Source organism: Eubalaena glacialis, chromosome 8, assembly GCF_028564815.1.
Source record: "Eubalaena glacialis isolate mEubGla1 chromosome 8, mEubGla1.1.hap2.+ XY, whole genome shotgun sequence".
Lineage (NCBI taxonomy): Eukaryota > Metazoa > Chordata > Mammalia > Artiodactyla > Balaenidae > Eubalaena > Eubalaena glacialis.
The window spans coordinates 110895640-110921904 of NC_083723.1; the positions used below are offsets into that span (position 1 = coordinate 110895640).

At 50.4% G+C, this 26265-nt stretch overlaps 2 protein-coding genes across 12 annotated transcripts in view; one reads left to right on the forward strand and one right to left on the reverse strand.

Moving 5' to 3' along the window:
• Nucleotides 1-4966: 4966 nt before the first annotated feature.
• On the forward strand, nucleotides 4967-22653 carry STRA8 (stimulated by retinoic acid 8). 2 transcript variants are annotated; one of them, XM_061198766.1, is made up of 9 exons: nucleotides 4994-5185; nucleotides 8933-9008; nucleotides 9662-9746; nucleotides 12331-12332; nucleotides 12580-12604; nucleotides 13595-13880; nucleotides 18104-18177; nucleotides 19830-19941; nucleotides 22416-22653. In XM_061198766.1, exons 1-9 carry the CDS (start codon nucleotides 4994-4996, stop codon nucleotides 22488-22490), a joined length of 927 nt encoding a protein of 308 aa, XP_061054749.1. In that variant the 3' UTR covers nucleotides 22491-22653. The 2 variants fall into 2 exon arrangements, with proteins under 2 accessions (XP_061054750.1, XP_061054749.1); XM_061198767.1 differs by lacking the exon at nucleotides 12331-12332 and having other exon boundaries at nucleotides 4967-5185; nucleotides 12563-12775.
• The window catches only part of LOC133096899 (solute carrier family 23 member 1-like), a 45489-nt gene continuing 41445 nt past the window's right edge, over nucleotides 22222-26265 (reverse strand). For 6 of the 10 annotated variants that reach the window (XM_061198760.1, XM_061198763.1, XM_061198764.1 and 3 more), the window contains 2 exons: nucleotides 25881-25976; nucleotides 22222-24595 (listed from right to left, as the gene is read on the reverse strand). In XM_061198760.1, coding sequence (XP_061054743.1) covers nucleotides 24336-24595; nucleotides 25881-25976 — 356 coding nt within the window. In that variant the 3' untranslated portion in view covers nucleotides 22222-24335. The other 4 variants (XR_009701895.1, XR_009701896.1, XR_009701894.1 and 1 more) reach the window with 4 other exon arrangements.

The window sequence follows — 26265 nt, forward strand, 5'->3', positions numbered from 1 at the left end:
TCTAAGTCTCAGGATAACCCCGTAAGGCAGGTGTCAGAACCCCGTCTGAGGAATGAAGATACTGGGGCTCCAGGTCAGGTGAGCAGACCCAGTCGGAGGACATCCGTTCAGTTCTCTGTGGGCACATACAAGCCGTTTGGGGCACCTGAGGTGACACAGGTATCCCCTCCCTGCCCCCTGGGCCTCCGCTTGGAAAGGAGCCATCGGGCAAAGGTGAGAAGTTCAGCCCCGCCCCTCCCCCTCTCTCCCCGCCTTCTTGTGGCGCCTTCAGACAAAATGTTACACTGTTTCTTCCACTGCCTGCACCCTCATTGGCTGGCCACCGCGCGTCCCCATTGGCTGTGGGCCCGGGGACACACTGCGATTGGTCCCTGCGCCTGTGCCCAGGTGCTGGGTCTGCCTGGCCCGGGCCGAGACACGGTCCGCACTCTGGTTGGCACGCGAGGCCGGTGACCGCTGCCACCGCTGTCAAGCCCTCCGGCGGCGCGCGTGTTCCGGGAGTGGGGACGTCGTGTGCCTGGGTGCCCATCTCCCTCCGAGGGTGAGTCGACTCAACGCTGTGGAGGGGCGGGGCTGACCTTTTCACCTTGCCGGCCGGCTGGCTCCTCCAGAAAGGTGCACTTGTCCTTGTGGGTGTTTATGTACATGCAAGTGATTCAAGCCCCTGGATCCAAACAGGTGAACATTTAGGTCTGGGTCCAGACTTTAATAAGAGCGTTTGTACATGTCATCTTGACACCCTACATATTTCTGAGACTGATTTTGGATGTTTTTTTTTTACATGATCTGATAAGCATAGGGAACCAAAGTAAGCTGCTGGTGGGTTGCAAAACATTATCCAGTATCTTGTATGTGTTTGCTTAGGGTTTGCTAATGAGACTGGATCACACTCATATGTTTTGCAGACTGATGCTTAAAAATGATTGAAAGTTACTCTGAACCTTGGAGAGGGTGAAGTCATAGTTTTTAAAAGTTCAGCCTAGGGAGTTTTTTAAAATGTCAGCTCTAAATGGGTACTAAGTGGTGTTTTAATTGGAAAGTCTTTGGTAGTGAAAGTATACTTTGCTTTATACATGAGAGGTGATAAAAATTATGGCATGATAGTATAAACCTTCACAAAATGCCCTTTTAGAAGAATGCATCAATGAAGCTGTCTTCTAACTTTGTGAGATTGAAGATTACGCTTAGCAGCCTGATCTAATGAACAGGATTGAGCACAGTAAAAAGTTTTTAAAAAGGAAAAGATATCAGTTATGGCCATTCTGAAATGCCTAATATTATTTTTGGCCCCAGTTTCCCTCAGAATGAATGAGCTTTGCACAAAGTGCCCAGTAAACACTTGTTTACGGAGCTGCAGTCCCCAGAATTCCTTCACATGCAGCTTCCCATGCTGTTGTATGCTCCTTCCTCCACTTCTGTTGGAAAATGAGCGGCTTGTGCTACTTGCCCTTGTCCCGGATAGTCACAGAATTGTGACAATGACCTTCCAGGGGTGGAAAGTTGAAACTATAATCTAGTTAAGGATTTTTTCACCTCCTTTATCCAGATAAAGAAATTAAGATTTCAGGTTTCTTGGCTCATAAAAAGTCACACTGCTGGTTAACAAAGAGTTACAACCCAGGTCTTGAGCCAATCTATAATCCATCCTGCCTTTTCCCACACTGGTTCATCTCATTGGCCGGGCACCATCTCTGGGAGCATCCCTGCATCATCCTACCCACCGTGGATTTGTAGGACTAGCTTCCTTCCACCTACTATCCCCGTACTGAGTTCCCCCAATTCTTACACCTTTCAGATGCCCAGACATTCACACTCACCGTCCAAACATGCCCCGTTTCCTGAGCCAGAATAGGATACCCAGGTTCTTGCCCCTGTATAATCCCTCCCCACCTGTCTCACATGGCAATGGGCCAGGATCACCTTCAAAGGCTTTTTCTTTTTCAGCTTCTCAAATATGTGCTTCTCACTGTGAACCTTGTCAAGAGCTGAATTCATGAGATTGTAAATGCTTAGGATCCAGAGAGGTCTTTTGGGTCAGGGTTGAACTCGCTATTATTTCCTGCCCCCAAGGTTTTCTCTTAATGCTATCCTGTCTTATTCCTATTCTGATGCACCCCAGGAAGAACAGTTTAGATGCTGGATACATGGATCCTGATGAAGGATCGTACCGATTTGTTGGCAAAACAAGATTGAAATGAGAAATCTGTGTGGACTGGGGCTGAAAAACTTCTCAGAGAAATTGGGACTTAAACTGGGAACTGAAGGACAAGCTGACTCTAGAGAGGTAGAAACTGGGGGCAGGGAGGCATTCTCGGTAGGAGGAAAGAGAATGTGCCACAGAATAGGGGTTGGTGGGCAGGGCAGTAACGTATACTGCTGGGGGCAGTTTCCTTAACACACTTTGTATCTGCATAGGAACTTTAGGAAAAAAAGGTTTGTTTTTGTTTTGTTGTTTTTAAGTAAAAGATCACTTATTGATCTCATTTTTACCGTTAATTCCCCCATTCCTAGCAAAAGAGCCAAGCTTGCAAGAAGGCGGAGGAGGGTCCTCCCCTCCCCTCCCCCATCCAAGAACATGACTTCTGTGGTACTTGTCCTGGGCGAGCACCCCTTCACACAGATCACAGATGCGGATGGGACAGATCCAACTGTATTATTGCAACAAGAGGCTCTGTCTGAAAAATATCCACCTAAGCTCCTGCTGGGTCCACAGTGCAAGTCAATAAAGATAACTTGGAAAGAATGGCTTTGGGGGATCATAGCAAATCATCCCTAGTGGAGAGCACGATGGAGCATCTAGGAATAGGATATTTAAAATTGCACAAGGGCTAATGAAGGTTAACATCTTGATTAGATCCTTGGCTTGATTCCCCACTGAAAGCAGAGTGGAAGGATCATCTCCCATCTTTTACTGCGGTGTTCCCATCTCCCAGCTCCTGACCTGGGGCGCCCGAGGCAGGCAGGCTGAGATGGAGGCCACGGCTCCCGGCAGCTGGGCAGATGCTCTGGCACCCCAGAGGCAGGCAGAGAAGGCTGCCCTCAGAGGCAGCAAGTGATGGGAGTGTCTGCCGGCTATGGGAGAGGCAGAGGGCTGCACCCTTATTCAGTGACTCAACAGTCCCCATAGCCATCCAGATATTTCCTGAGGAACGTGTTTGGGTAGAAGCCTGGGAGGAAACCCAAATTATCAGCATGGGCAATGGGAGAGCTCCAGACTCCCCACAAGCCCAAAGGCCTTTGGTATTCATATTCCTAGACTACTAGAGAATTTGAGATGCTGGGAGGACCCTGGTATTTTTTCCTCCATTTGTCGACCTAAATTCCCTGGTGTCCAGGCACATGCATTTCTCTTTAATTTAAACAGGTAAAGAAAACCTATGTTCTTCAGTTCAAAAGTTTCTTGTTTTTCTGTAGGTAGTTCAAAACCTTCACTGTTTTACTTTGCTCCCTATTAAAGATCTGTTGATGTCTGGAAATTGGAGACTATAAAAGTGCGGCCTTTGATGTAACCTAGCCCTCGGGCTGGATGGGCCTTTGTGATTCTGTGGCTGTCCTCCCCACACCGATGGCATAACTCCTGGTAATGAACGTTACAGGAGCTGAAAGGGATCAGCGCGGGCAACAAAAATGGCATCTACTTACCATCTTTCCACCACTGTTCTGAGAAGCAAACCGAGGGAAAGTGGACACCCTAGTGAAGACCACACTGGTGACAGGAGACTTGCTGTCTGACCTAAAAGATGTTTTAAAATCCCACATTACCTCATTGGGTTCATGGTCTCTGTGGCCAGTTCTCCCCCTAGAACTTAGTGAGAAAGCTTTCTTCCACCTCCTTCCCTGATATTCCCTCTTCGAAGGAGATTTTGCTCCCAGCTGCTGTCAGCTGAGGTGCTTTGAGAGAGGGGCTGCTTGTCTGTGCCCCAGTGGTGGCTCAACCGGGAAAGCATCGAAATCATCCGGGCAGCATGTCACCTACACAGACGCCTGGGCCACCCCAGGAGATGCAGATCCAGTGTTTCTGAGGCAGGGCCTGGGCATGTATATTTTCATCGATCTCGCCAGGTGGCTGACATACATCAAAACCGACCCAGGTCATGCATTGTCTCTGCCCAGCAGAACTGTGCTCAGGGGAGAGCGGACCCCGCGGAGAACTCCCATCCTAATTCACTCAAACCCCAGTGCTGAGCACGTCCTGCGAGTATAGAGGTAATGACAATGCAGCCCCCTGTTCAAATTGCTGGCAGAGCCATCCATGGCTCAATCTTTTATTAAAACCGTTACATTATCAGCCTTAGAACCGCCTCTCTTAGAGAAGGGCTCCTGATTTGTAAAGTTAGATGTGACCAAGGACAACATAATGATCATTTTCAGAACCCACTGGAAGTAGTTCAAGGCAAACCAGCTTCCACTTCTCTGCCGTCACGTGCCTTTTTGCTTTCACATGTAGAAGAGTGCATTCTCTTCTTTTTGAGGTACAGTATATATGCGGGTAAGTTCACGAATCTAAAGAATACACCTTGATGGATTTTTTTCATATACTACATACACCTGTGTAACTACTTCCCAACTCAAAGAGGGGTGCCTTCTCACAGTAGGAAAGACCTCAAAGGGTGGGACACATACTTGTTCCACCTCACAGACTGTAAAGAATGAGATCTCAGGGTACGGCTTGCTCTCCTTGGCCACTGTGGTCAATTAACAAGCGTCTGGTGAGTACCTGCAAGGTCCTGGAAACTTCCTGGTGTAAAGCAGCTGTGCCCTTCAACTGTAAGTCAGATATGAGCACCTTGTGTTTTAGGAGTCGAGCTTCAATAACAGATTTTGTATCATCTGTTATTTATTGTGTATCTGTCATTGATTAGACTCATTGGTTTGGGACCTTCTACTCGGGAGTTGTTTCCCTTTCTTTCTGCTTCAATCCACCTTCCTTTTTCTTTAATGTTGTATCTTTATTATTTAGGGCCAAACAAAGGCTAGTACATTGCAGCTTCTCATGGAGACCTCTGGAGAAGACAACAAGCCCAGTGGCAGAGCAATGCCCCGGCCCCTGGCACAGCTGCAGAAGGTCGAGCCGCGGGTGGCCCGCAGACGCCTGTCCCAGGCCCGCCACCGAGCCACCCTGGCAGGGCTCTTCAGCAGCCTCAGCAAGACCGTTTACTCCCACTCTGATCTCACAGCCTCAAAGGTACGGGGACCTGAGGGTAGGAAGGAAAAGGTCCCACGCGTGGAGGGACTGTGGAGCCGAGGTGGGGACTGGCCTGGAGCTCCCGCCCCCGAGGGCTGCGGCCTGGGCGGGTCAGCGGTCAGCTGCGGACCCCTCATGGCGCTCTGTCTGCTGCTGCATGTGGGTAAAGCCTGAGAGCCGGGCCTTACCTACCCGCTGCAGACAAGTCTGGCCTCGGAGGGGAAGTGACGGCCCGAGAGGCCCGGTGAGCCAGTGACTGCAATGCCCATCCCTCTCACGGGCAGTGGTGAGCCTCTAGCAGCTGCCCAGACCCTATGTCCCCAGCCCAAGCACACACACATACCCCAAAGCACACCCCCCAATACATGCCCGTGTGTGCCTCTCAGTTTTCATGCATCAACCAGGTCTTTCCCTAGGCGACAGGGCTCTCCAGGTAGGCATTTATTTTTTCCTGATCTTAATTTTGCCTTTCTCCTTACACAGCTTTTTCATTGCTGATCAGTGCCTCTGGTGGAGCACAGAAGGTTCGGGTGGGTTTGGGTGGTGGTGGAAGAATGGAGTGGGTATCACTGCAGGAAGCATTTAGGAGGTCTCCAACAGGGGAGAGGCCCCCAACAGCCTAAAGTCCCCCCACCCTCTTTTAATGGAGGAGGGAACTGGAGTCCAGACAGGACCTGTCAGCTGGTTGGTGGCAGGTCCAGGAGGAGGCCTGGTTTGGGGCTCCAGACCTGGCCCTCTTACCCCGTCCATCTCTCTGGACCAGCCCAATACCCTGCAACTGCTTCCAGACAGCGGGTTTCCCTCTGGGCTGGTGCTTTCAGCAGAGCTGCACGTATGGAGAGGGACCATTTGACGGGCGGGAGCATCCTGCTTCCGGAGCTGGTGCTGGAGCCTTGCTGAGGGCAGGCACACAGAAGAGCCCCTCAGTGGGCACAGGGCCAGGGCCTCTGTGGAAATTAGAGGAAGGCGCCCAGAGCGCCCTTGTGCAGGGCTCCAAGTGGGGCTGGAAGAATCTCAACAGAGGTGCCACGTGCTCCTCTGGAAGGCGATGGGTTGTGGCGGGAGAGGTACGGGGAGGGCTACTCCCCGGCTGAGCCAGGCTCAGGGGCTCGGGACTCAGGTGAGGATGGGGAGGGAGAGTCCACACCTGGGCCTCTCGGCAAAGAGCGTGTCCAGCACAGCTCTGCTCTGTGTCCCCTGGGTGACGAAAACCCCAAAGTCCCTGTCATTGGCCAGTGAAGAAGTGTGCACAGACTGCAGCACAGCTGAAGAAGGAACAGGTACTCAGGGCTGGCAGTAAGAAGTGGAAGTGAATCTGGAGGAGAACCCTTTGCAGCCCCTAAAACTCACACCTCACGACGTGGTGGTCGAGAGCCTGCATGTTAACTGGCCTCGGTCCACGTGAGGCAGGTTACTCGCTAAGCTTCAGTTAACACACCTGTTAAACGGGGACAACAGTCATGGCTTCCTGAGGCCTGCTGTGGAGTTTAGCAGTATAGTAGCATGAAAAACATAGCATGGTCATATGTGGTTTAGAATGTTAGTATCACTTAGGAGTGTCACTTAGGAAAGTGAGGCTCCAGAAAGTTAGACAGTTTGCCTGGAAGGGCACAGCCAGAGGGCAGTCTGGAAATCAGATGTTTTCTGTCCTCTCCTTCTTTCTCTTTCGTGCTGGAGGGACAACCCTGAATTTTGCATTTGTAATGTCCATGGAGAAAGGATTTGTTCTACAAGAGTGAGATGCACGTATGTGTGGTAGCAAGGTCTTACTAGTTGTCTGTGGCTGCCAAAACAAAATACCACATACCAGGTGGCTTAAAACAACAGAAATGTATTGTCTCAGAGGTCTGGCCTCTAGAAGTCCAAAATCAAGGTGTCCACAGGGCCGTGCTCCCTCTGACGGCTCTAGGGGAGAAGACTTCCTTGCCTCTTCTGGCTTCTGGCATTTGCTGGCAATCCTTGGCGTTCCCTGGCTTACAGAGCCATCACTCCAGTTACATGGCCATCTTCTCCCTGTGTCTTCATATTGTCTTCCCTCTGTGTGTGTCTGTCTCTGCATCCAAATTTCCCCTTTTTATAAGGACACCGGTCATACTGGATTAGGGCCCACCCTAATGACCTCTTTTTAACTTGATTACCTCTAGAAAGACCCTATTTCCAAATAAGGTCACACTCATAAGTTTGGGGGTTAGGACTTAAACATATCTTTTTTAGGGGAACACAATTCAACCCAGACAAAGGTCCTAAGAAAATCAGCCTGCCAAAACCGTTCTAGAAACAGAATTTCAATGAATTGCACCCGGCTTACCTGGCTCTGTGCTGGTCCAGTTGACGTAGTGAGACTGCGAGGTGAGCGTGGGGTGGCCCGGCTGTGCGGACACAGGTGACCGGCCTGGACCACAGGACTAGAAAGTCCTCGCCTCACGCTAAGAACAAGCCTGAGGTTCGGGCCACCTGTCAGCCCCTCGTGTCCGAAGAGGGGACAGAGTCCTTGCTGACCCAACGGTATAATCCTGAAGCCGGGGTGGGCCGGGGGCAGCAGGTGGTGTAAGACAGCAGGTGGCCCCTGCTCTAAAGGAGGTCCTGTAGTCCACTGTGTTCTCCTGTCGCTGTCTTTTGGGGCTGCAGAGCGCTGTGCTGTGAGCTCCCCTCAAGTCTTCTTGCGCACCAGCCAGGGCAGCGGGAGTCTAGAATGGCAGCCCCTGGGCTGTGGGACCCTGGCTGCTGTGGCGTCCTCTCCCACCGCCTCCCCATCTCCTTACTTTCCGCAGCTCCCTGAGCGAGGCCTGCGTCCCCCAGCCCTTCAGAGTCCATGCATACTCCGGGGCTCAGCTGCGAGCCCTCCAGTTAGATGGGCCCCTCCTCCCGCTGCCGTGCGTTCCCACAGCGCTTTGCGGCGCTTACTGAATTCTAGCGCGGGTTACACGTAGTTGTTAAGTGTTTTGTGCGTTGAGTGGTTGTTTCCATGCTCATCTTCCCTGTTAGAATGTCAGCGGCCTGAAAGCAGGGCTGTCTTGTTTACTCTGTGTCCCCGGGCTGAGCACACAGCTTTGCCCTCATACATTCCTGATGAAGGTGTGGGACTCCTGACAGGCATCGGGTGTCTGTATAATAAACAATATTTAGCGTTTCTCATTTTTGAATAATCTTGCAGTTACCATTTTGACTGTAGTAATATTACATACAGTACAAAAGGAAGGAAGGGAGGGAGGGAGGGAGGGCAGAAATGCTTGTGATTCTACTCTTGCAGAATAGGAAATTCAGAGTTCAAGTTGATAGAGCACTTGATAAATGTTTAGATCAACTAGAGTGTACGCATTTAGCAAACAAACAATATTAGCACGTTTAATGTTAACCTGCCGTCGCACACTGGGACAAGCGAGCAGAAGTTAATGGGCCTTCGTGCCGCCTGGAGCTCTATCCATCAGGCCACCTGTGCCGTCACCATCCACGCCGACTTCATGTAGCGTATACAGTAGTGTGCAACCCTAGTTGTCTGCTGAGCTCAGCTTAATTGTTTCCAAATACTTTGATATTTCTGTGAGAACCATTTCCAGAATACAAAGTAAATGTCATGCCTTCTGTGGATCAGAACAAACTTCCTACCTTTTCTGTCGACAGCGTCAAAGACTGGGGCTTTGCCCCCGAGGGAGGGTGGCCTCAGGCCGGGAAAGGGGCTCCTGTGTCCGCCAAACCATCTCTGTGGTGGGAGCCTGGCTTTTCCGCACTGTCTGTCTCTGTCCTCAGTGGCAGGTTTTGAATAAGGCGAAGAATCATATTCAGGAACTGGAACAAACCTTGGATAATCTGCTGAAGCTGAAAGGTAAGAGATCCCTACCTGCCACCCCTCTACCTCCCAGGGAAGGGCTGGTTTGTTTTCCTACTGAAAACAGGGAGATTGGGTTAAGCCAAATGAATATATATTTATTGAGAGCCTACTGTGTGCCAGGCACTGCACCTGGGCCAGGGGTACGGTGAGATCCATGCCCCTGTCCTCAGGGAGCTTAGCGTCTGGCAGGACAGACAGATGTCAGCGGGCTGTGTGAGCATGATGAGTTCCTTCCTAGGTGCTGTTGAAGGGTGCCTGACCTCCTCAGGTCAGAGAGGCCAGAGAAGTGGACTGGGGCCTGTCCAACTCAAAAGCAAAGGGCAGAAGCTGTCTCCCTTCCTTGCACTCAGGCTGGGAGACATGGCTGGCTGGGAATTTGGGTTTCATAAGCTAGTGGAAGCCGAATTCTGAAAGGGATACTTTCCATGTCTTGACTGAGAAAGTCCAGTTCAAGAAACTCTTCCCCTGTTCTAGTGCTCTCCCCCCACACCTAACAGGAGAGGTGAAACTGGGCTCTTGACTCCCTAACACTGAACCTGGGTGGGCTCAGCGACCACCCATGGTCCACCCAGGCCAGAAAGGCAGGAGAGACTGGACAAAGTCCCAACTTTATCATGTGTGACCCTTGACTTCAACTTCCCTCATAGAATCCTTCAACCTGGAGGATGGGAATGTAAACAGCTTAGAGGAGGTCAAGGAAGAATATGCCAGCATGTACTCCAGAAATCCCAGGTAAGACACCCAAGCACCAGGAGACCTAGAATCTGCAGTTCTACTACCACAGTGCTGCTACAGCTCCACAGCCCACCTTTCCCCTCCAGAACGCAGAACCGAGGAAGAGGTGCTGCTTACCTGTTTAGAACAGTCTTGTGCTGGAGAGATTTCTTTTCTATGTTATTTGAATCACACGCATTGGATTTTTTCCCGATTATGAAAATCCTACTTATTAACAGAAAATGTCAAAAAGACAGAAATGCCCAAAAAAGAAAATTAAAATACATATTATCTCACCACTCAAAGAAAATCAATGTTAATCTTAAAGAATATCCTAGTTTTTTTCATTTTGCACATTATTTTGTAGAGAAATGAGATCATAGTATTCATACCGTGTTATAGCTTTTAAAGAAACTCACCTAATGGCTTTATTGAGGGTATATATGAAAATCCAAATCTCTGCCTACTTTCCAAGCTTCGTAGGAACCTAAGAAAAACCAAACTGAACTTCAGAGAGGAAAGGAAAAGTAGTACACCCAGGTGTCACAGATGCTGAAAGGGGAACCTCCTTTATAATGTCACAGTCAGACAAGAGAGGCTGATTCGAGCAATGTCTTTCTCGTACTTTTATGATCTCATTTTGAACATTTAACTCTCGCACTTTTTTTTTTTTTTTTTTTTTTTTTTTTAACTCTCGCACTTTTTGATGTGTACTTTGTAGACTTAGTCTTTGCTGTGCTCTCAAAGGATGACCCAGGCCCTGTACCACCATCCTGCACAGCTGCTTCGAGAGCGGCCTGGACTTTGGGGACAATGGCCAGGCCCTCATCACCTCTGGCGGCCCCAGGGCGTGCCCAGCACAGTGTACATTCAGGCTGGCCTCTGAGGAGGCACAGGAGTACGTGTATAAACAATTTTACTCACTCTGAAAAGGGGACTGCGAACTGCTTACTGTCAGAACCTCCTGAGAGCCTGCCGAGGTGAAGTGATGTTGTTTCCTCTTGTTGTCGGTGGGGTTACTACTGATGAATTTTATTTTCTTCTCCGTGCTTTTCTGTATTTTCCAATTTTTTTAAACAATAAATGTGTATTATATCCTAAGGGAAATAATCAGGGGGAAATGATAGATTATTAAATTAAATTAAATTCACATTGTAGACAACGTGAGAATACAGAAAAGTATTAGAAGGACACCATCACCTATAATCACACTCTGCACTGCTTTGGTCGTCGGGGGACGGAGGCAAGAGTGGGGGGTGTGTGTGTGTGTGTGTGTTGAGTGTACGTGGCAGGGTGTTTGTGGCCACGTTTTACAAATCAGACTAGCCCCACCTGGAAATCAGCCTGGGAGATGATCTCAGTGAGGCCGATGTTAGCTACTGATCCCACCACATTTATTACATAAGCCATCCTCTCCTTCCTGATTTAACATACGACCACTATCACATACTAAAATCTTATTAATACTTGTATCACTTATCCACATGAGGATGACTAAATTTCTTTCAGAATCATATTAATTAGGGAGGATTTTTTTCACTAGAATTATTATAAGCCTACAATAATTAAAACTGTGGTACCAGCAGAGGAATAGATTAATTACATTTTATAATTATTCTATTTTAATTAATTAATTAAATTATGAATGAACTTAAGTGCCTTTGTTCAGGATCATTTGTATTTCCTTTCCTGGGAGCTTTTTTTAACCTCTTCTTTGCCCATTTTCCTGTTGGGTTGGTGGTCTTTTTCTTATTTAGTGGTAGAAGGGCTTTATGTATCATAAGAAATTAGCTCTCTTTCTAGTATATGGATTACAAACAATTGTACCTTGGTTGGTTGTTTTCCTATTTTGCTTTCAATGTTTCTGTTTTTTGTTTTGTCCATGCAAAAATGAAGTCTAATCTGTCCATCTATAATGGCACCTGATGTTGGGTGAATAGTCAGAAAGACTTCCTCCACTCTGAGATTAGAGAGAGAGAAAGAGAGGTTGAGACTTCTCCTATGTTTTCTTCTGGCACACTTGCTTTTTAACTCAATCTGATACCTTGGGGATTATTCCTATCAGTATGAAGAGATTCTGGGTACAAGTCCTGGTTTTCCAAATTGTGTCATGTTGTTTCAGTCTCTTAAAACTGTCTTCTGAAGAGCAGAATTTAAAACTTTATAAAGCCCAACTTATTCATTTTTTTCTTTTCTAGATGGAGCTTTTAGTTTAAACCTAAGTATTTAACCATGGTTTTTGGTGCTATTGTAAATGGTAATTTTTAAAATTTCAATTTCCAATTATTCATTGCTAATATATAGAAATACTATTGGTTTTTGTATACTGACCTTGTATTCTGCAACCTTGCTTCCTTCTTAGCTCTGGTCACATATTTGTAGATTCTTTGGGATCTTCTACATAGATAATCACATTGTCTGCAAATAAAGACAGTTTTATTTCTTCTTTCCAATCTGTACACCTTTTATTTCTTTGGTTCACCTTATTGGACAGGCTATAATCTCCAGCACAATTTTGAATAGAAGTGGTAAGAGAGGACATCCTTGTCTTATTCCTGATCTTAGCAGAGAAACAGTCTTTTACTGTTAAGTATGATGCTAGCTGTAGGTTTTTTGTAGATGCCCTTTATTAGGCTGAGGAAATTCCCTTCTATTCCTAGTTTGCTGAGAGTTTTCATCATGAATGGATGTTGAATTTTGCCAAGTGCTTTTCTGCACCTATTGAGATGATCATATAGGGTTTTTTTCTCTTTAGTCTATATATGCTAAAACTGTGTCAAGAATTTCAGTCTTGATGTTCATGAGGGATTACCTTGTTTCCATTTCCTCCCCAGTCTGGTGTTAAATACAGTTCATCAGAAAGGTTCCAACACCTGGTGCCCAATCGAGGCAGTTGGGAAGGAGTTTGAGGAGGAAGAAGAGGAGGAGGAGGAGGACCAGGAAGAGGAGGAAGAGGAGGAGGAAGAGGAGGAGGAGGAAGAGGAGAAAAAAGTGGAGCTCTTAAACTCCCCAGTCACCTTGCTGCCAGACCTCTTGGAATTTGAACGGTGAGAAGAGCTAGGCCCCTGTGGGGAAGGGGACAGGTGCTCCACCTGGGGCGTCCTGCAGGCCCCGAGTCATGGAAGCTCCAGGATTTCCACATGGCGGGGGCTCAGGGATGAGGTTGGCAGAGGAGCCAGAGAAATAGTCCTGAAGCCACATCTGCATAGCACGTGAAGTGTGTTTCCTTAGACTGACTTTATTTGGGGTGACTTTGGGGGGCCTGTGGGTGGGATATGAGGGCTAAAGCCACCCCCACTGCTGCACACACACCACAGGTCTGCTTCAGCAGCATTACTAATCTTGGAGTAAGAAAGGCAGTGGATGGATGGCTCAGATTCCCCCTGTCCCTCACCGCTCCTCCACAGACCTGAGGCCCTCCACATCCATGTGGGAGGTGCGGGCCCAGTAGAAGAAGGCTTGTTCCACAGCTTCCAAATTAAAGCGAGGTCATATCATATCTGCACGTGTCTGGGCTCTAAACTTGAAGCAGTTCTCCCCTGGGGGGAGAGCTGAGCCTGCCCTGCCTCTCATCCTCTCTTTTGTACGGCAGAGAGCTTCACAGGGGGTGCTGGGAGGACTTGGGGAGGGACTGCGAAGCACAAAGCTAAGTCGCCCACGGCCCCCCAGATAGCTTCTACTCTGCAAGTGGCAGGGCAGGCGGCGGCTAGTGAGGCTGAGTCCCTGGTGAAGCACAGTGCGGGCAAGGCCTGTGTGCTGTGCATGCCTCCCCTCTCCCCGCCACCACGGGATCCCGAGGAGCCGGCCTGGGCGGGACCCCGGGCCACCGGCTTCAGGTCCGGGAGTTGCTGCCCTTTCTGTTGCAGGTACCTCAACTTTTACAAGCAGACGATGGACCTTCTGACCGGGAACGGGATCGTCTCCTCGCAGGAGGTGACCCTCCCCATCGTGTCTGCGGCCATCTCCCACCTGTGGCAGACCCTCTCCGAGGAGAGTAAGGCCAGCCTCCTGCAGGCCTGGGCGCAGAAGCACAGCGGCCTCCTGGGCCTCGTGGGGGCCTGTCAGGAGCCGGCCTGCGCCGAGGGCAGCGTGAAGGACAGCGGAGTGGAAAGCCAGGGGGCCAGCTGCTCGCTCGTCTCCACCCCCGAGGAGGTGAGCGGACCGACGGGTGGGGTGGAGGGTGGGCATCACCTTTGCCTGGAGACGCCAGGGAGCTGCCCGGGTCAGACAGTAACTTGAAGGTGCTGTTTGGATTCTGGCGCGCGGTAAGTTTCTGATTTTCCCGACATAGTATACGCAACCACAGAACCACAGTTATTTTTCCCCTGCTACTTTCCTGGCCTTTCCATGGGGATTACAGAAAAGAAGGTTTAGAAGGTTGTATGCACTAGGATTCTTTCGGCTTCAAGTTACTTGCTCTTTAAACCAAGAGGAAATGTACTCGGCACACCCAGGGAGGGCCCGAGGCAGGAGGACTTCCGCTTCATCTCCCTGCGATGTCGCTGACTACTCGGCTCTTCCTGTCTCCCTGCTCTGCCTCGTCTCAAGGCCGGCATCTCACCTGCCCTCCCCAACCCACTTCCCCCACCCCGTGTGGTGACTGTGGAACGGCTGCTGGTAGCAATCAAGTTGTTATTCCTTCTCTACATCAGGTAGGAGAAAAGATTCTCTGTGCCTCTTTCTTAAGGGTCAAGGAAGAACTTTCCCAGAAATTTGCACCATACCTCTCCTGCCCTCTCATTGGCCGGAATTGGTCATATTGCTAGATTACTGAGCCAATGAGTAATCGAGAGAGGACTAATCAGGCCCAATCCCTGAGAGCAGGTCAGCTCCCACCCCAAAGAGCATTGCAGAACGCAGAGGAGGCAACCACGCCTCTGCTGTAAATGTGCGTCTCCGCGTTCAAGCAGCAAGAACGGCCATGGTGAGCCATGCAGAGCATTGGGTGGCATTAGGTTCGCGGTCCGCTCAGCGCTGAGATCAAACTGGGCCCCTCAGCTGCTTTTCCAGAATTAGGACAGCCTCAGAAGGCTGCGGCTACCACTTGGCGGCTGCATCTGCCCTCCCTTGTCTAACGGGGAGGGCAGTTCTTTGCTCTCCGCGCCTGTCTAGTGCTTTGCGGGACATTTAGCTTCCATGGACCCCACCCCCTGCTTTGCCCTGACTTTCCAAATACTCCTCCGCGGGTGGTCCCTTGGAGGGGACGTCCAGTGTCTCTCTGGGGAGTCTTAGAGCCAGAGAACCTCCTCCAAGTGCCTCTGATGCTGGGGGCCAGCCCTGGAGGCCCCATCCTCTGGGAGGTTTCCCAGCCACCAGGGCCTGGGCCAGGAGAGCAGTGGTCACCTTGCCCAGTCCTTCCAGTTCACAGACTAGGCCTAGCATGTGTCCTAGCAAGTCCAGGGCACATAGTTCCTGCTTCAAGCATTGTATCCTTCAGTACAGAGTTTTTCAAGTCTCTGCCCTTTGGTCACCTGTTTATGCTCTACCCTCCATGATCTCCCCTGATGCTTCTCAAGTGGAGTTTAGTTAACAGGCAGGTGCCTGGGGACGTCCCTGGTGGTCCAGAGGCTAAGACTCTGTGCTCCCAATGCAGGGGGCCCGGGTTCTATCCCCGGCCAGGGAACTAGATCCCACATGCCTCAACTAAAGATCCCGCATGCCACAACGAAGATCCCACGTGCCGCAACTAAGACCCGAGGCAGCCAAATAAATAAATCTTTAAAAAAAAAAAAAAAAAGGCAGGTGCCTGGCTAGTACCCCAGACCCACTGAATCCGAGTCCCCGAGGGGGTGGCTCAGAATCTGCATTTTGAACAAGCACCCCAGGTGACTGATGACCGCGGGTGTTAGTCGAGGGAATTTGCAGGGCGGATATGCCACAGTCAACCGCTACCACCCATGCCCCCTCCCCACCCGCCATTCGCCACTCCACTGGACTATGGCTTCTGATCTATCCACGAATGTTGGGTCCACCGTGAGACGATGTGAGCTCTCCTCCATAATGGCCAAAGCAGGGCCAGACAACCAGCCCCAAAAGACCTCAACCCAAGGCAAGCATCAGCCAGGCTAGATGTCTTTGTAGCCTCAAAGTGCCTGGCCCTGGGGTCCCACAACAAAGAAGGCAAAAGAAAACGTATGTCAAATGCATGAAAATTCTGTCAAACTGTAAGCTGACTGCACACGTGTTTGCAGCACAAACCTTTCCTCAAGGAAGAGCAGACCCAAAGAGAAAACCCCAGAATCTAATGTCTCCAAATCACGGAAGCAGCTTGTCTGGGCTTTTTCAGGAAGGGCTAAGGGCTCACGTTCTTCTGGTGTCGAGGGAAGCTGGCAGCAGAGTCTCTTAGCCGTGCCCAGAGCAGGGCTCTGCCTGCATCGCCGTCCCCAGGCTTGGGCCAGCCCAGGGCTGAGTGACAGGGTGAGTGGGGTAGATGACAGTTATGCCCAGGGTAGGGACAGAGCCACTTACTCCTGCTGTGGCTTCTAAATTAGTTGCAGTGAAACCTCTGCAGCTCCTGGTCCACCTGAGAGGTTCTGCTGTGGAACAGTTGCGTTTGGGGCCAACCCCTGGACTCGGGATCAGGTGGCCAGTGCCCCTCACTTCTGAGAGGTGCGGCCCCGTAAGTGTGCCGGGTGCCCCAGAAGGACCTCAGAGCCTGGCCATGCTGCCCCCAAGAGCTGGTTTGTGAGAGGGGTTTGCACAGGTGAGGATGGTATGTGGCCTGTGATTGTGATGGGCTGATTGATTTGAGGGAAGGAATTTAGGTCCTGCGTCCCTGCCTCAGGCCTGCCGGGGAGGAACACGGAGACAAAGGGCTTCTGTGCTGATGGACACAGCAGCCCAGGCCTTTCAGTGACCCCTTCCCAAATCCTCTGAGGTGACCAAAGGGATATCAAAAAGAAGGACACCAGAAAATGTCCAGAAAGCCAGGAGGACAATTCACAATTCCAGAGTCCCAGGGAATTCAGTTCAGGGAAAGTGAATTGTAGGAAGACATGAAGTGGGGAACGTCCCTGGCAGTCCAGTGGTTAAGACTTCGCCTTCCAATGCAGTGGGTCGGATTCAATCCCTGGTTGGGGAACTAAGATCCCACATGCCCTGCCACCAAAAAACCAAAACATAAAACAGAAGCAATATTGTAACAAATTCAATAAAGACTTTAAAAATGATCCACATCAAAAAAAAAAAACTTAAAAAAAAAAAAAGACATGAAGGACAGACAGAAGGCCCCCTTCTGTCAAAGACAAAGAGCAATGTGTCCCCAGGTAAGAAGAGAGGAGACCCTGGGGAACCTGCTAGAACCTGCCAACTAGGAACAGAGAATGCCCTCTTGACTCCCATATAGAAGGGGTAAAAAGCACACCTAGTTAAAATTTTCATATAAGAGTGTCCATGCAATACTTGGGACATTTGTATGCTAAAAAATTATTCATTCTTCATGTAAAATTCAAATTTAACCAAGCATCCTGTATCTTTATTTACTAAATCCTGCAATGCTAAGTGTATATCATGTTCCCGTGGAATATTTAATATTCATCAACAAATTTTTAAAAAGCAGAACTGAGAACTTTCTAAATAGCAAGATTCCAAAATTGGAAATATACGCTATAATATGCCCTGGGAAATGACTGGAGGAAACAGATCAGTATGTCAACAATGGACATCTCTGGGTGGGATTGTTTCTCAGTGATTTTAACTTTGTTTCTATTTTCCAAAATTTCCAAGATGAACGTGTGTTTCTTTTACAAAGCACATAGTATTCAATAATAGCTAGCATATTTGAGCTATTATTATGTGCCAGCTGCTTCCCATACATCATTTAATTCTTGCAGCATCCCTATGGGTAGGCACTGTTGTGATTCCCTTTGGGATTTGGGAAATTAAGTCACAGCTTAGTGAGTGGCAGGGCTGGGAGTCGGCTTTCCTGCAGCTTAACCCCAGAGCCCCCTTAACCTCTGTTCAGCTGCCCTGGCATGAAACCACTAGATTGTGGATCCTGGGCTCAGATAGTCTCTGCCCCTCAGGAGGTGTAGATGAGCCCTTTCCAGTGTAAACTGAGGTTCACCTCTGGCTGTTGCATCTCGCGCCTAAGCTCCCGCTTTCTTTAAAAGGAGGAGACCACGGTCCCCAGTGCTTCCCCGTCTCTCAGCCACCTCTCGGGGTTGGCAGTTTGTTCTGGGTGGGCAAGAACTTAATACTCATCCTCTGGAAAGGTCACCAAGCAGAGAGCCTGGGTTTGGGCCTCAGCTTTAACATGCACCCATTTGGGGCTGAGGGCTAGAGAGGCTTTCTACGCATCTCTCCCCCAGCCACCCAGAGCAAACGTCAAAGTGTAGGGGTATTTCTGACACATGAAGTTTTGTGCTTCCTTTCAGATCCTTTTTGAAGATGCCTTCGATGTGGCAAGTTTCCGCGACAAAAGTGAGGCTCCAAGTACATCTAGCTCCAGGTGAAGAAGGGGGTGTGAGACTGTGTGTGTATATGAGTGTGTGTGTGTGCATGGGCACCCCTGTTGGGGTGTTTACAAGCCTCTCCCCTGCAGCCTCTCAGAAGGGAGCATAATTCAGTGGAAGTTCTTGGAAATCCACTTTTTTCTGTGATTCAAAGTAGGTCCTAGGATTGTGCCATTGCCCTGGGGAAGATGTTGTCTGGGGCTTCTTCAGAGTAGACAGTTCTTCCATCGTGGCCCAGGGCTGAGACACAGCAGGTTATCAACTCCAGGTTGCTTGTGCTGCACTGTTCCCCGGGGTGAGGTGGCCATGGGCAGGTTACAGCAGTCGGTCTGGTCCGAGAGGTGGGCGGGGGGCCTCTGGGCCACAGAGAGCCGGGGCCAACGTGGAAACAGGCCCAGTGCCCTGAGCTCTGAGTCGCACAAGGGGAGAAGCTGCTTTTCACAGTGCTGATGGGAAGGATGTGGAAGGAGGGGAGGAGGGGATGGCTGACCCCTGAAGTGAGAAGAGCATCTGGGGAGATGTTAAAACAAGAAGCAGCTTGTTTTAAAAAAAGAAAACAGGTGTGTTTTCTCAGAAAGAAAGTTTAGGATGGAAATTCCCTTGCTACTTTGAAAAGCTGTGGTCTTATAGCCTGAAGGCACAGGCCCTTTGGCTAGCTGGCTAAAAAGAAGCAAGAAAATTTAGTTTTTCTGCCTTGGGAGTGAGGCTGACATTCATGTCCTCATGATCCCAAAGAACATCTCCATTCTCCCCGAGGCCTGTGGCTACGGCCTGGAGCCCTGGCCGCCTGCAGGCAGATCAGAGGTCAGCATTTGCTCCTCTGCTCCCACCCCACCGCCCCCAGCCCAGCCAGACTCGCCCAAAATCTCAAAGCGCTTTTCCCTGGCGACTCAGGCTCTTCCCAGCTGTGTGTAGAGTCTGATTTGGCTGAAACTGGCTGGAGACAGACGCTCCTATTTCTGAGTTGGGCTTGGGCTGTGAAGACGATTTTGTTGAAAAGTGGCCAAAGTGTACTTGGAACTCCTCACTCTACTGATGGAACAAAAAACAACCAATTAAAAAAATTTTTTTCCTATTTTCCCTAGAAAAGGCAGGGGTTGCTGCCAGGGGTTCCCACGCTGACTGTGGGACCTCACTCCAGCAGGAAGTCAGCTGTCCAGGCCTGATTCACGGTCCTGTTGGCAGGCTTCTCCCCTTGTCCCAGGAAGCAGCAGGAAAGGAATCTGCAAAGCAGCCTGCCCTCTGCGCCAGGCCCGTGTTCCGTGTGAGACCTCCTGAGCGGAGGCATCTCAAGGGGCTGGTATTGACCGTGCCCTGAGCCCCCCGAGCCTGGGCAACCACCGGTGGGAGCAGAACCGTGTGGCGTTGCTGTACGAGCCTGACTCTGGGCGGAGAGGAAATCTCGCTCCTTGTTCCACAGGCCACAGCTCAGAACACTAAGCTAGGCACGCGAGCCTGCCTCCCTGTAGTCTCGCTTTCCCAGCAGGTTCCAGACATGGTGTTGGAACTGGGGCCATGCAAGCCTTCCACGGAGGGCTCAGCTGCGTGCTTGGCTCCCACTGTAATCCAGATATTTTAGTGGGTACAAACAGAGGTAAAACGTTAGGATTCTAAAGGTTTGCTGTTTCTTCCTCCTTTCTGCTGTCAGTTCCGTGCTGGCTGTCTGCAACCCAGAAAATCCCGAGGAGAAGTTTCAGCTCTACATGCAGATCGTCAATTTTTTTAAAGGCCTTTGCTGTGTTAACACTCAGTTCAAACAGGTAGGACGGAGCAGAGTACAGTGAGGCCTTGGCTCACCTCCCCTCGGAGGGCGAGAAGGGCTCTGGAGGGGAGACCCGGCTACAGCTCCCCCAGCTCACACCACGGCGGGGGGACGTTCTTCCACGGGTGGTTGACTTCAGCCTAATGCATCCTGTGAAACGGAGGATGTCCGGGGAAATGGAGGGGAGAGACAGAGGGATGCTCTTCAGGGCAGACCTGAGCCTGGGAGTCCCTTGATGCCGGGACCAGACCTCAGGGGCCTGGCCCTTCGCAGGCAATCCTACATGTTGTGTGACTCCTTGATGCCTTTCTACGAGGCCGGACCATTTCATCATCTTCGGAGACCCCGGGGTAATATTTGCTGCCAGCTTTTGAAGGATATTAATTTCTGCTTCCAAAAAGCTGACTGTGCAGCCTCGGGGACATGCACTGTGGGGGGTCTTGGTTAGAAGGTCCATTCCTGGAAGCTTCCACGGGGGGAGAGGGTTACACCTGAGCTGCCAAGGGGACAGGCCCTTTCAGGTTCATAGCCATGGATTTTCTCACGAATTTAGCAAAACTCTAGCTGTTCATTAAAAAAGGTAAGTGATAGTGATGAAAATGTCTCAAATAATTCGGACAGCTTTTCCATGGGGCCCTCTTCCCGCTAACCCTTCCTTTCCCTCTGCCAAGACCACTTTGAATCTCCACTTGGAGCCAGGGCCCTTCCCTGCGCTTTGCTCTCCACCTCCCAACCCTTGGCCGCCGGCTCTGACCACTGTGTCCCTTTCTCTCGACACAGTGAAGTCAGTTCACTTTACCAAGGCTTTGAGAATGGATCGATGGGACAGTCTTTGCTTTCCCTGCTTCCTTTCTCTACACGTGGCAGGAAAGAGAGAACAGGCAGGGCTGGAGCACCCATGGAAAGCAGAGGTGCTCAGACTTGAATCGCCTTGGGAGCTTATTGGAAATGCAGACTCCCATTGTCCCCACACCCAAGATTCCCATTCAGTGTTGCGAGATGCGGCCCCAGAAATCTGTATTTTGGACAAGCTGTTCAAGAGTGTCCTCGTGCAGGAGGCCTCAGGCTTTGGTAGATGGTTTGTAAAGAGGGCAACTGCATTCTCTTCCCCGTTTGTCCCCCACTATCAGCTTCATGGGAGGTGGTTGGATGAAACTTAATTAGTACCTTTATTGGTTTCCTAGGACAGATGTTACAAATTACCACAAACTTGGTGGCTTAAAACAACAAAAATCTATTCTCTCATAGCTCTGGAGGCCAGAAGGCCAAATTAAGGTGTTGGCAGGGCCATGCTCTCTCTGAAAGCTCTAGGGAAGAATCCTTCCTTGCCTTTTCCTAGCTCCTGGTGGCTCCCAGCAATCCTCAGCATCCCTTGACTTGTAGCTGCATCACTGCAGTCACTGCCTCCGTCTTCACATGGCCTTCTGCTGTGTATCTCTCCGTCCCTCTCATCTTGTAGGGACACCAGCCATTTGGATTGAGGGCACACCCTAAATCCAGATGATTTCAGCTTGACATCCTTAACTAATCTTACATCTGCACAGACTCTATTTCCAAATAGGTTTCAGGAGGATATGAATTAGAGGGAACACTACTCAACACATTTCAGCACCCAATTCCAGCAAACACCTCTCACAGCCTAGCGCTTTCACAAATCTGCAGCTTAAAAATGCCTCATCACCGTTTTCAGAGGCTTAAGGAAGTAGAACATTTGGAATGACATTCAAGCATTCTGTGTGATAGACTCCAGTGTGTGGTTCCCTCCCAGGACGCTTGGCCTCCGGGCAACCACTATGCTCCGACTCCCTCTTTTCTCAACCTTTGCCATATCCTCACCCTGAACAATGGGCCTGGGTGATTTTCCTTCTACCAGCTGTTCCCCCTCTTGGATCCCCTGGCTCTTGTGCGCCCCGCCCCCATCAGTAGAGCCCAGCAGGTGAGGACCGTTCTCCAGAGCTGGAGAGGCTTCATTTGCAGAGTCACCCCCAATCTGGCTGTCACCCTGGGGACCAGGTCCCACGTTCATAAGATGGTTGGCTGGATTAGGGGTGCTTCCCAGGGCCCAAGGGGATCAACCCCTAACCATCAGGGCTAACAAATTACAGGGCTGATTTTCTGCTGGGGTGGGGAGAGGTAGGAAGAACACAAACCCAGGAACGTACGGTTAGGGGAAGAGGTAATGGGGAGTCAGAGAGGTTGGCTGGGGTCATTGTTAAGGGACTGAGAAACCCTTGCTAAACAGACATAGCGCTGTTTTAAAAAATTATCTCCAAACAGCTAACCCATGAACATGGTTTAAAGTTCAAAAGTTACCAAAAGATATACAAAGAAAACGTAGAAGATACCACTGAAGAGACGTGGGGGAGAGACAGAGGGAGGGGGGGGCACGCCTGAGATGATGGGGCCTTCTCCTCTGCCTGAGGCCCAGAGCCCTTAAATAAAATTGAATCCTCTTCTACCTGTGTTTTGCAGGAACCAGACCTTCCCGTTGACGATGAGATGATAATGTTGAGGTGCATGGAGACGTTTGACGATGAAGATCTGTGATGCAGAAGGGCTGGGAGCAGGAGGGGATGAAGGAGGGCGGGCAGTCTCCAGGTTTGAATGCTGGCAGCCCAGGTTGCCCCTGCCTCAGCCTTGCAGGACATTTTGGAGTGGGCTGTCCTGAAAGCATTTTGATGGTTGTAGTTTCTGATTATTATAAAGTATTTAAGAGGAGTGTGGCCCCGTGTCAGTCTTTCAGGGTTGTTTGGTATGAGGTGCTGGCCTGCTGCAGGGCACACACCTGCTCCCACTGTGCCCCTATTCAGGGGGTACCGGATGCACCTGAGGCCCAGGCCACGAGCCTTTCAAGAACAGGACAGGCAGGATCTGTCCCATGACACCGGGTACTTGCAGCACACCTGGGTTCAGGGCATTGTTTTGATGGGTTCTAGAGAGTTCTGGAGCCCACCACACATCCTGCATGTTCTAGGAGCCCAGGAACAGTGTTGACCTCAACCCTGTGCTCCAGGACATCAAGGTAGAATCAGCTACATCTGCTTCTTCTGATAATAAAGACTCCTGAATGGAGTCCAAGCCAGATCCCACAGTGTTCTGAGTGCTTTCTGGTGAGGCCCCTGGGCAAAGAGTGCATAAATGTCCCTGGGCCTGTACACTGGGTGTGATGGTTAATTTTATATGTCAACATGGCTAGGGCATGGTACCCAGGTATTTGGTCAAACATTATTCCAGGTGTTTCTATGAAGGTATTTTTTCAGAAGAGATTAACATTTAAATCAGTAGAGCTTGAGTAAAGCAGATTACCCTCCATAGTGTGGGTGGGCCTCATCCAATCAGCTGAAGGACTGAATAGACCAAAAGATTGACCTCCCCCAGGAAGAGGGAATTCTGCCAGTGACTGCCTTCAGACTCCAGCTGTAACTCTTCCCAGCCTGCTGGTCTACCCTGCAGACTTTGGACTTGCCAGCCTCCACAATCACATGAGTCCATTCCTTAAGTCAATCTCTCTCTCTCTCCCCCCACCCTGCCCTCCCACCACCCCCATATATGTATGTGTGTGTGGGTACACATGTATATATCTCTCTGCAGACATGTATGTGTATACACACACACACACCCCCCATTGGCTCTGTTTCTCTAGAGAATCCTGACTAATCCACTGAGGATGCAGAGAGAACAGGTTCGCCTGGCTCTTTACAGTTTATATATCATAACAACAGTGGCTTTGCTCCACTGAAGGCCTCTCGAATGCTTTGACTGTTTAATGTCCCTGTGAGAACCTGACATGCAGGTTAAGTCTTAGGATCCAAACCTGGTCCTGACTCCACAGCGCCAGGGCCCACTGCCTCACTATACCGTCCTGTGATGCACAGTCTGACCCCAAGGACCGGCGCTGGGGCTGTGCAGGGATTGTAGCTTTGCTGGCCCTTCAGTGTTTACAAATGGCAGGGGCCTGGAGGGGAGGGGCCTGGAAGAGGAAGCGTCTGGAAGAGAAGGGCCTGGGGGGGCTGGCAGGGCCTCCAGCCTCTTTGGGGAGGAAGAGAACTGTTCCCGTCACCTTTCAGCAAACAGCCCCATCTCCGTCCCCTGCCCCACCCAAAGCCTCTTCCTCCCGATGCATCAAAATACTGCCAAGAGGACTGGTTTACACTGGAGATGGGAGGGCTGGAGCACAGTGGGAGGAAGCAGCTTGGGGCCAGACCTCGGTGACTAAGTGACTGGGTCAAAGCACGCTTGTCGTGGTCTTAATCTAATACTTATTTGGCTGCCACCACGTGCGCGGTGCAGAGGTACTCGAGAGGGCAGGGTCCCCCGCCCCACGTGAGCGGGGAGCTCAGCACATTGGGTGGGGGGACAGTGAAGGCTTTGGGACGTGCAGATGGAGTGCTCTCACATCCTGGTGTCTGTGGCGCCCTTGGGCCGCTCTTCTGAGGGGTCCCGGGAGCAGAGCGTGAGCTGGCTCGCTCCCGCCTCACCTTTCCCCCCACGCTCCAGCCTGGGCCAGAAGGGGAGGCACCGGGTGCAGGAGGATGCGCAGAACCTTGTGCCCATCCCCCAGGGCAGGCTGTACACCTCCGAGATCTTCGTAGTCTCCTCAGACTCCTCCTGGATTTGATTCCACACCAGGAGGCCTCTCTCCTCCAGGCTTCCTACCGGGAGACAGCAAGCAGTCAAGACTGGACCCTGAGGGAGGGGGCGGAAGCCTCTGGCGCCCCCTGCAGGCACGCACGAGGCCTCGTCTCAGTGCCCTGCACCCAACTGCAGCCCCTCCTCCTCCTCCTTCTCCTCCTCCTCCAAGCCCATCCCAAGAATCAGCTCAGCTCAACTCAGCTCATCATCAGGTGCTCCCTGGGCTCCGGGGTACGACCTTCTACTAACCACTGTTTTTTTCTCATCTTCCGGAGCGGACCTTTCTATATTTCAATGTTTCTGGAATGCAGATGCATTTTACATTTGGTGGAGAGAAGAAGTGTGGGAAATGGAATACCACGAAGCAGGAGCTATCACAGAGGTCCTTTCACGGGGCTGTGGGAGGACCAAGAAGGGAGCACTGAAAGCCACCAGTGAGGGCAGCTCTGCGCTCTTCACCTCAGCGCTCATGGGCTTGGTTTGCTCACCATCACACTTACTGCCCTGTATTGCAATGGTCTGTTGTCGTGTCTCTCTCTCCTATTAGCCTGTGAGTTTCTAGAAGGCAGGGGGGCATGTCTTGCAGCTCTTTGTATCCTCAATACAGAGCACCTGGAACACAGTGCATTTGCTGTGGTTTTTATTGGAATATGAATAAATGAACACATGCGTTCTCTCCCTCATCAACTAGACGGCAGGCTCTAAGAGAGCTGGGGCTATGTCTTTTGCTTTTTGCTTCTGGTGTATTTCTCACCTTAGGGTCCTTTTATGGGCTGAATTGTGTCTCCCCCCCAAAAAAAACCATGTTGAAGCCCTAACCCCACAAACCTCAAAATGTGACTGTATTTGGAGATAGAGTCTTTAAAGTGGTGATTTAGTTAAAGACGAGGTCTTTAGGGTGGGCTCTAATTTAATCTGACTGGTGTCTTTATAAGAAGAGGAGAGTAGGACACACAGAGAGACAACAGAGATGCACACACAGGAAGGAAAGGCCATCCATCTGCAAGTCAAGGAGAGAGGCCCCAGGAGAAACCAATCCTGCCAACACCTTGTTCTTGGACTTCTAGCCTCTGGAACTGTGAGGAAATACATTTCGATTGTTTAAGCCTCCTAGTCTGTGGCATTTTGTGATGGCAGCCCTAGAAAGCTAGTACAGGCCCATACACCCCACCCAGACGCAGGGCCCGCTCAGGGTATGCTGTGGCCAGTCTCACATGAGAATTGGGGCTAGAGAAGCAATGTGGGTGACCCAAATGCTGACCATCTACCCAAACTGCCAGCTTACAGAGCAAAGGTGAGCCCTACCAGGGATGGTGTTGTCCAGTAGAAAGCCCAGAAATCCACCAACAAACATGCCTGTGGTCAGCAGCACCTGGATGACCTGGTCCAACTGCAGAATCCCTAGAGTGAAGACAGAAGTGACAGGGATTAAAAAATGGGCAGAGGATCTGAATAGAGATTCTTCCAAAGAAGACATACAGATGGCCAATAGGTACATGAAAGGTGTTCAACATCAGGGAAATGCAAATCAAAATCACAGTGAGATATCATCTCACACCTGTTTGGCTTTCACCAAAAAGATAAGAACTAGGAAGTGTTGGCAAGGATGTGGAGAAAAGGAACCCTTATGCACTGTTGGTGGGAATGTAAATTAGTGCAACCACTATGGAAAACAGTATGGAAGTTCCTC

Excerpts from the sequence above, each read along its gene's own strand:
- STRA8 (XM_061198767.1), top strand. The coding sequence starts at position 4,994 with ATGGAGACCTCTGGAGAAGACAACAAGCCCAGTGGCAGAGCAATGCCC. Across the intron at positions 13,881-18,103 it reads TCGTCTCCACCCCCGAGGAG|ATCCTTTTTGAAGATGCCTT; the intron begins GTGAGCGGACCG and ends GCTTCCTTTCAG. Across the intron at positions 19,942-22,415 it reads TTAACACTCAGTTCAAACAG|GAACCAGACCTTCCCGTTGA; the intron begins GTAGGACGGAGC and ends TGTGTTTTGCAG.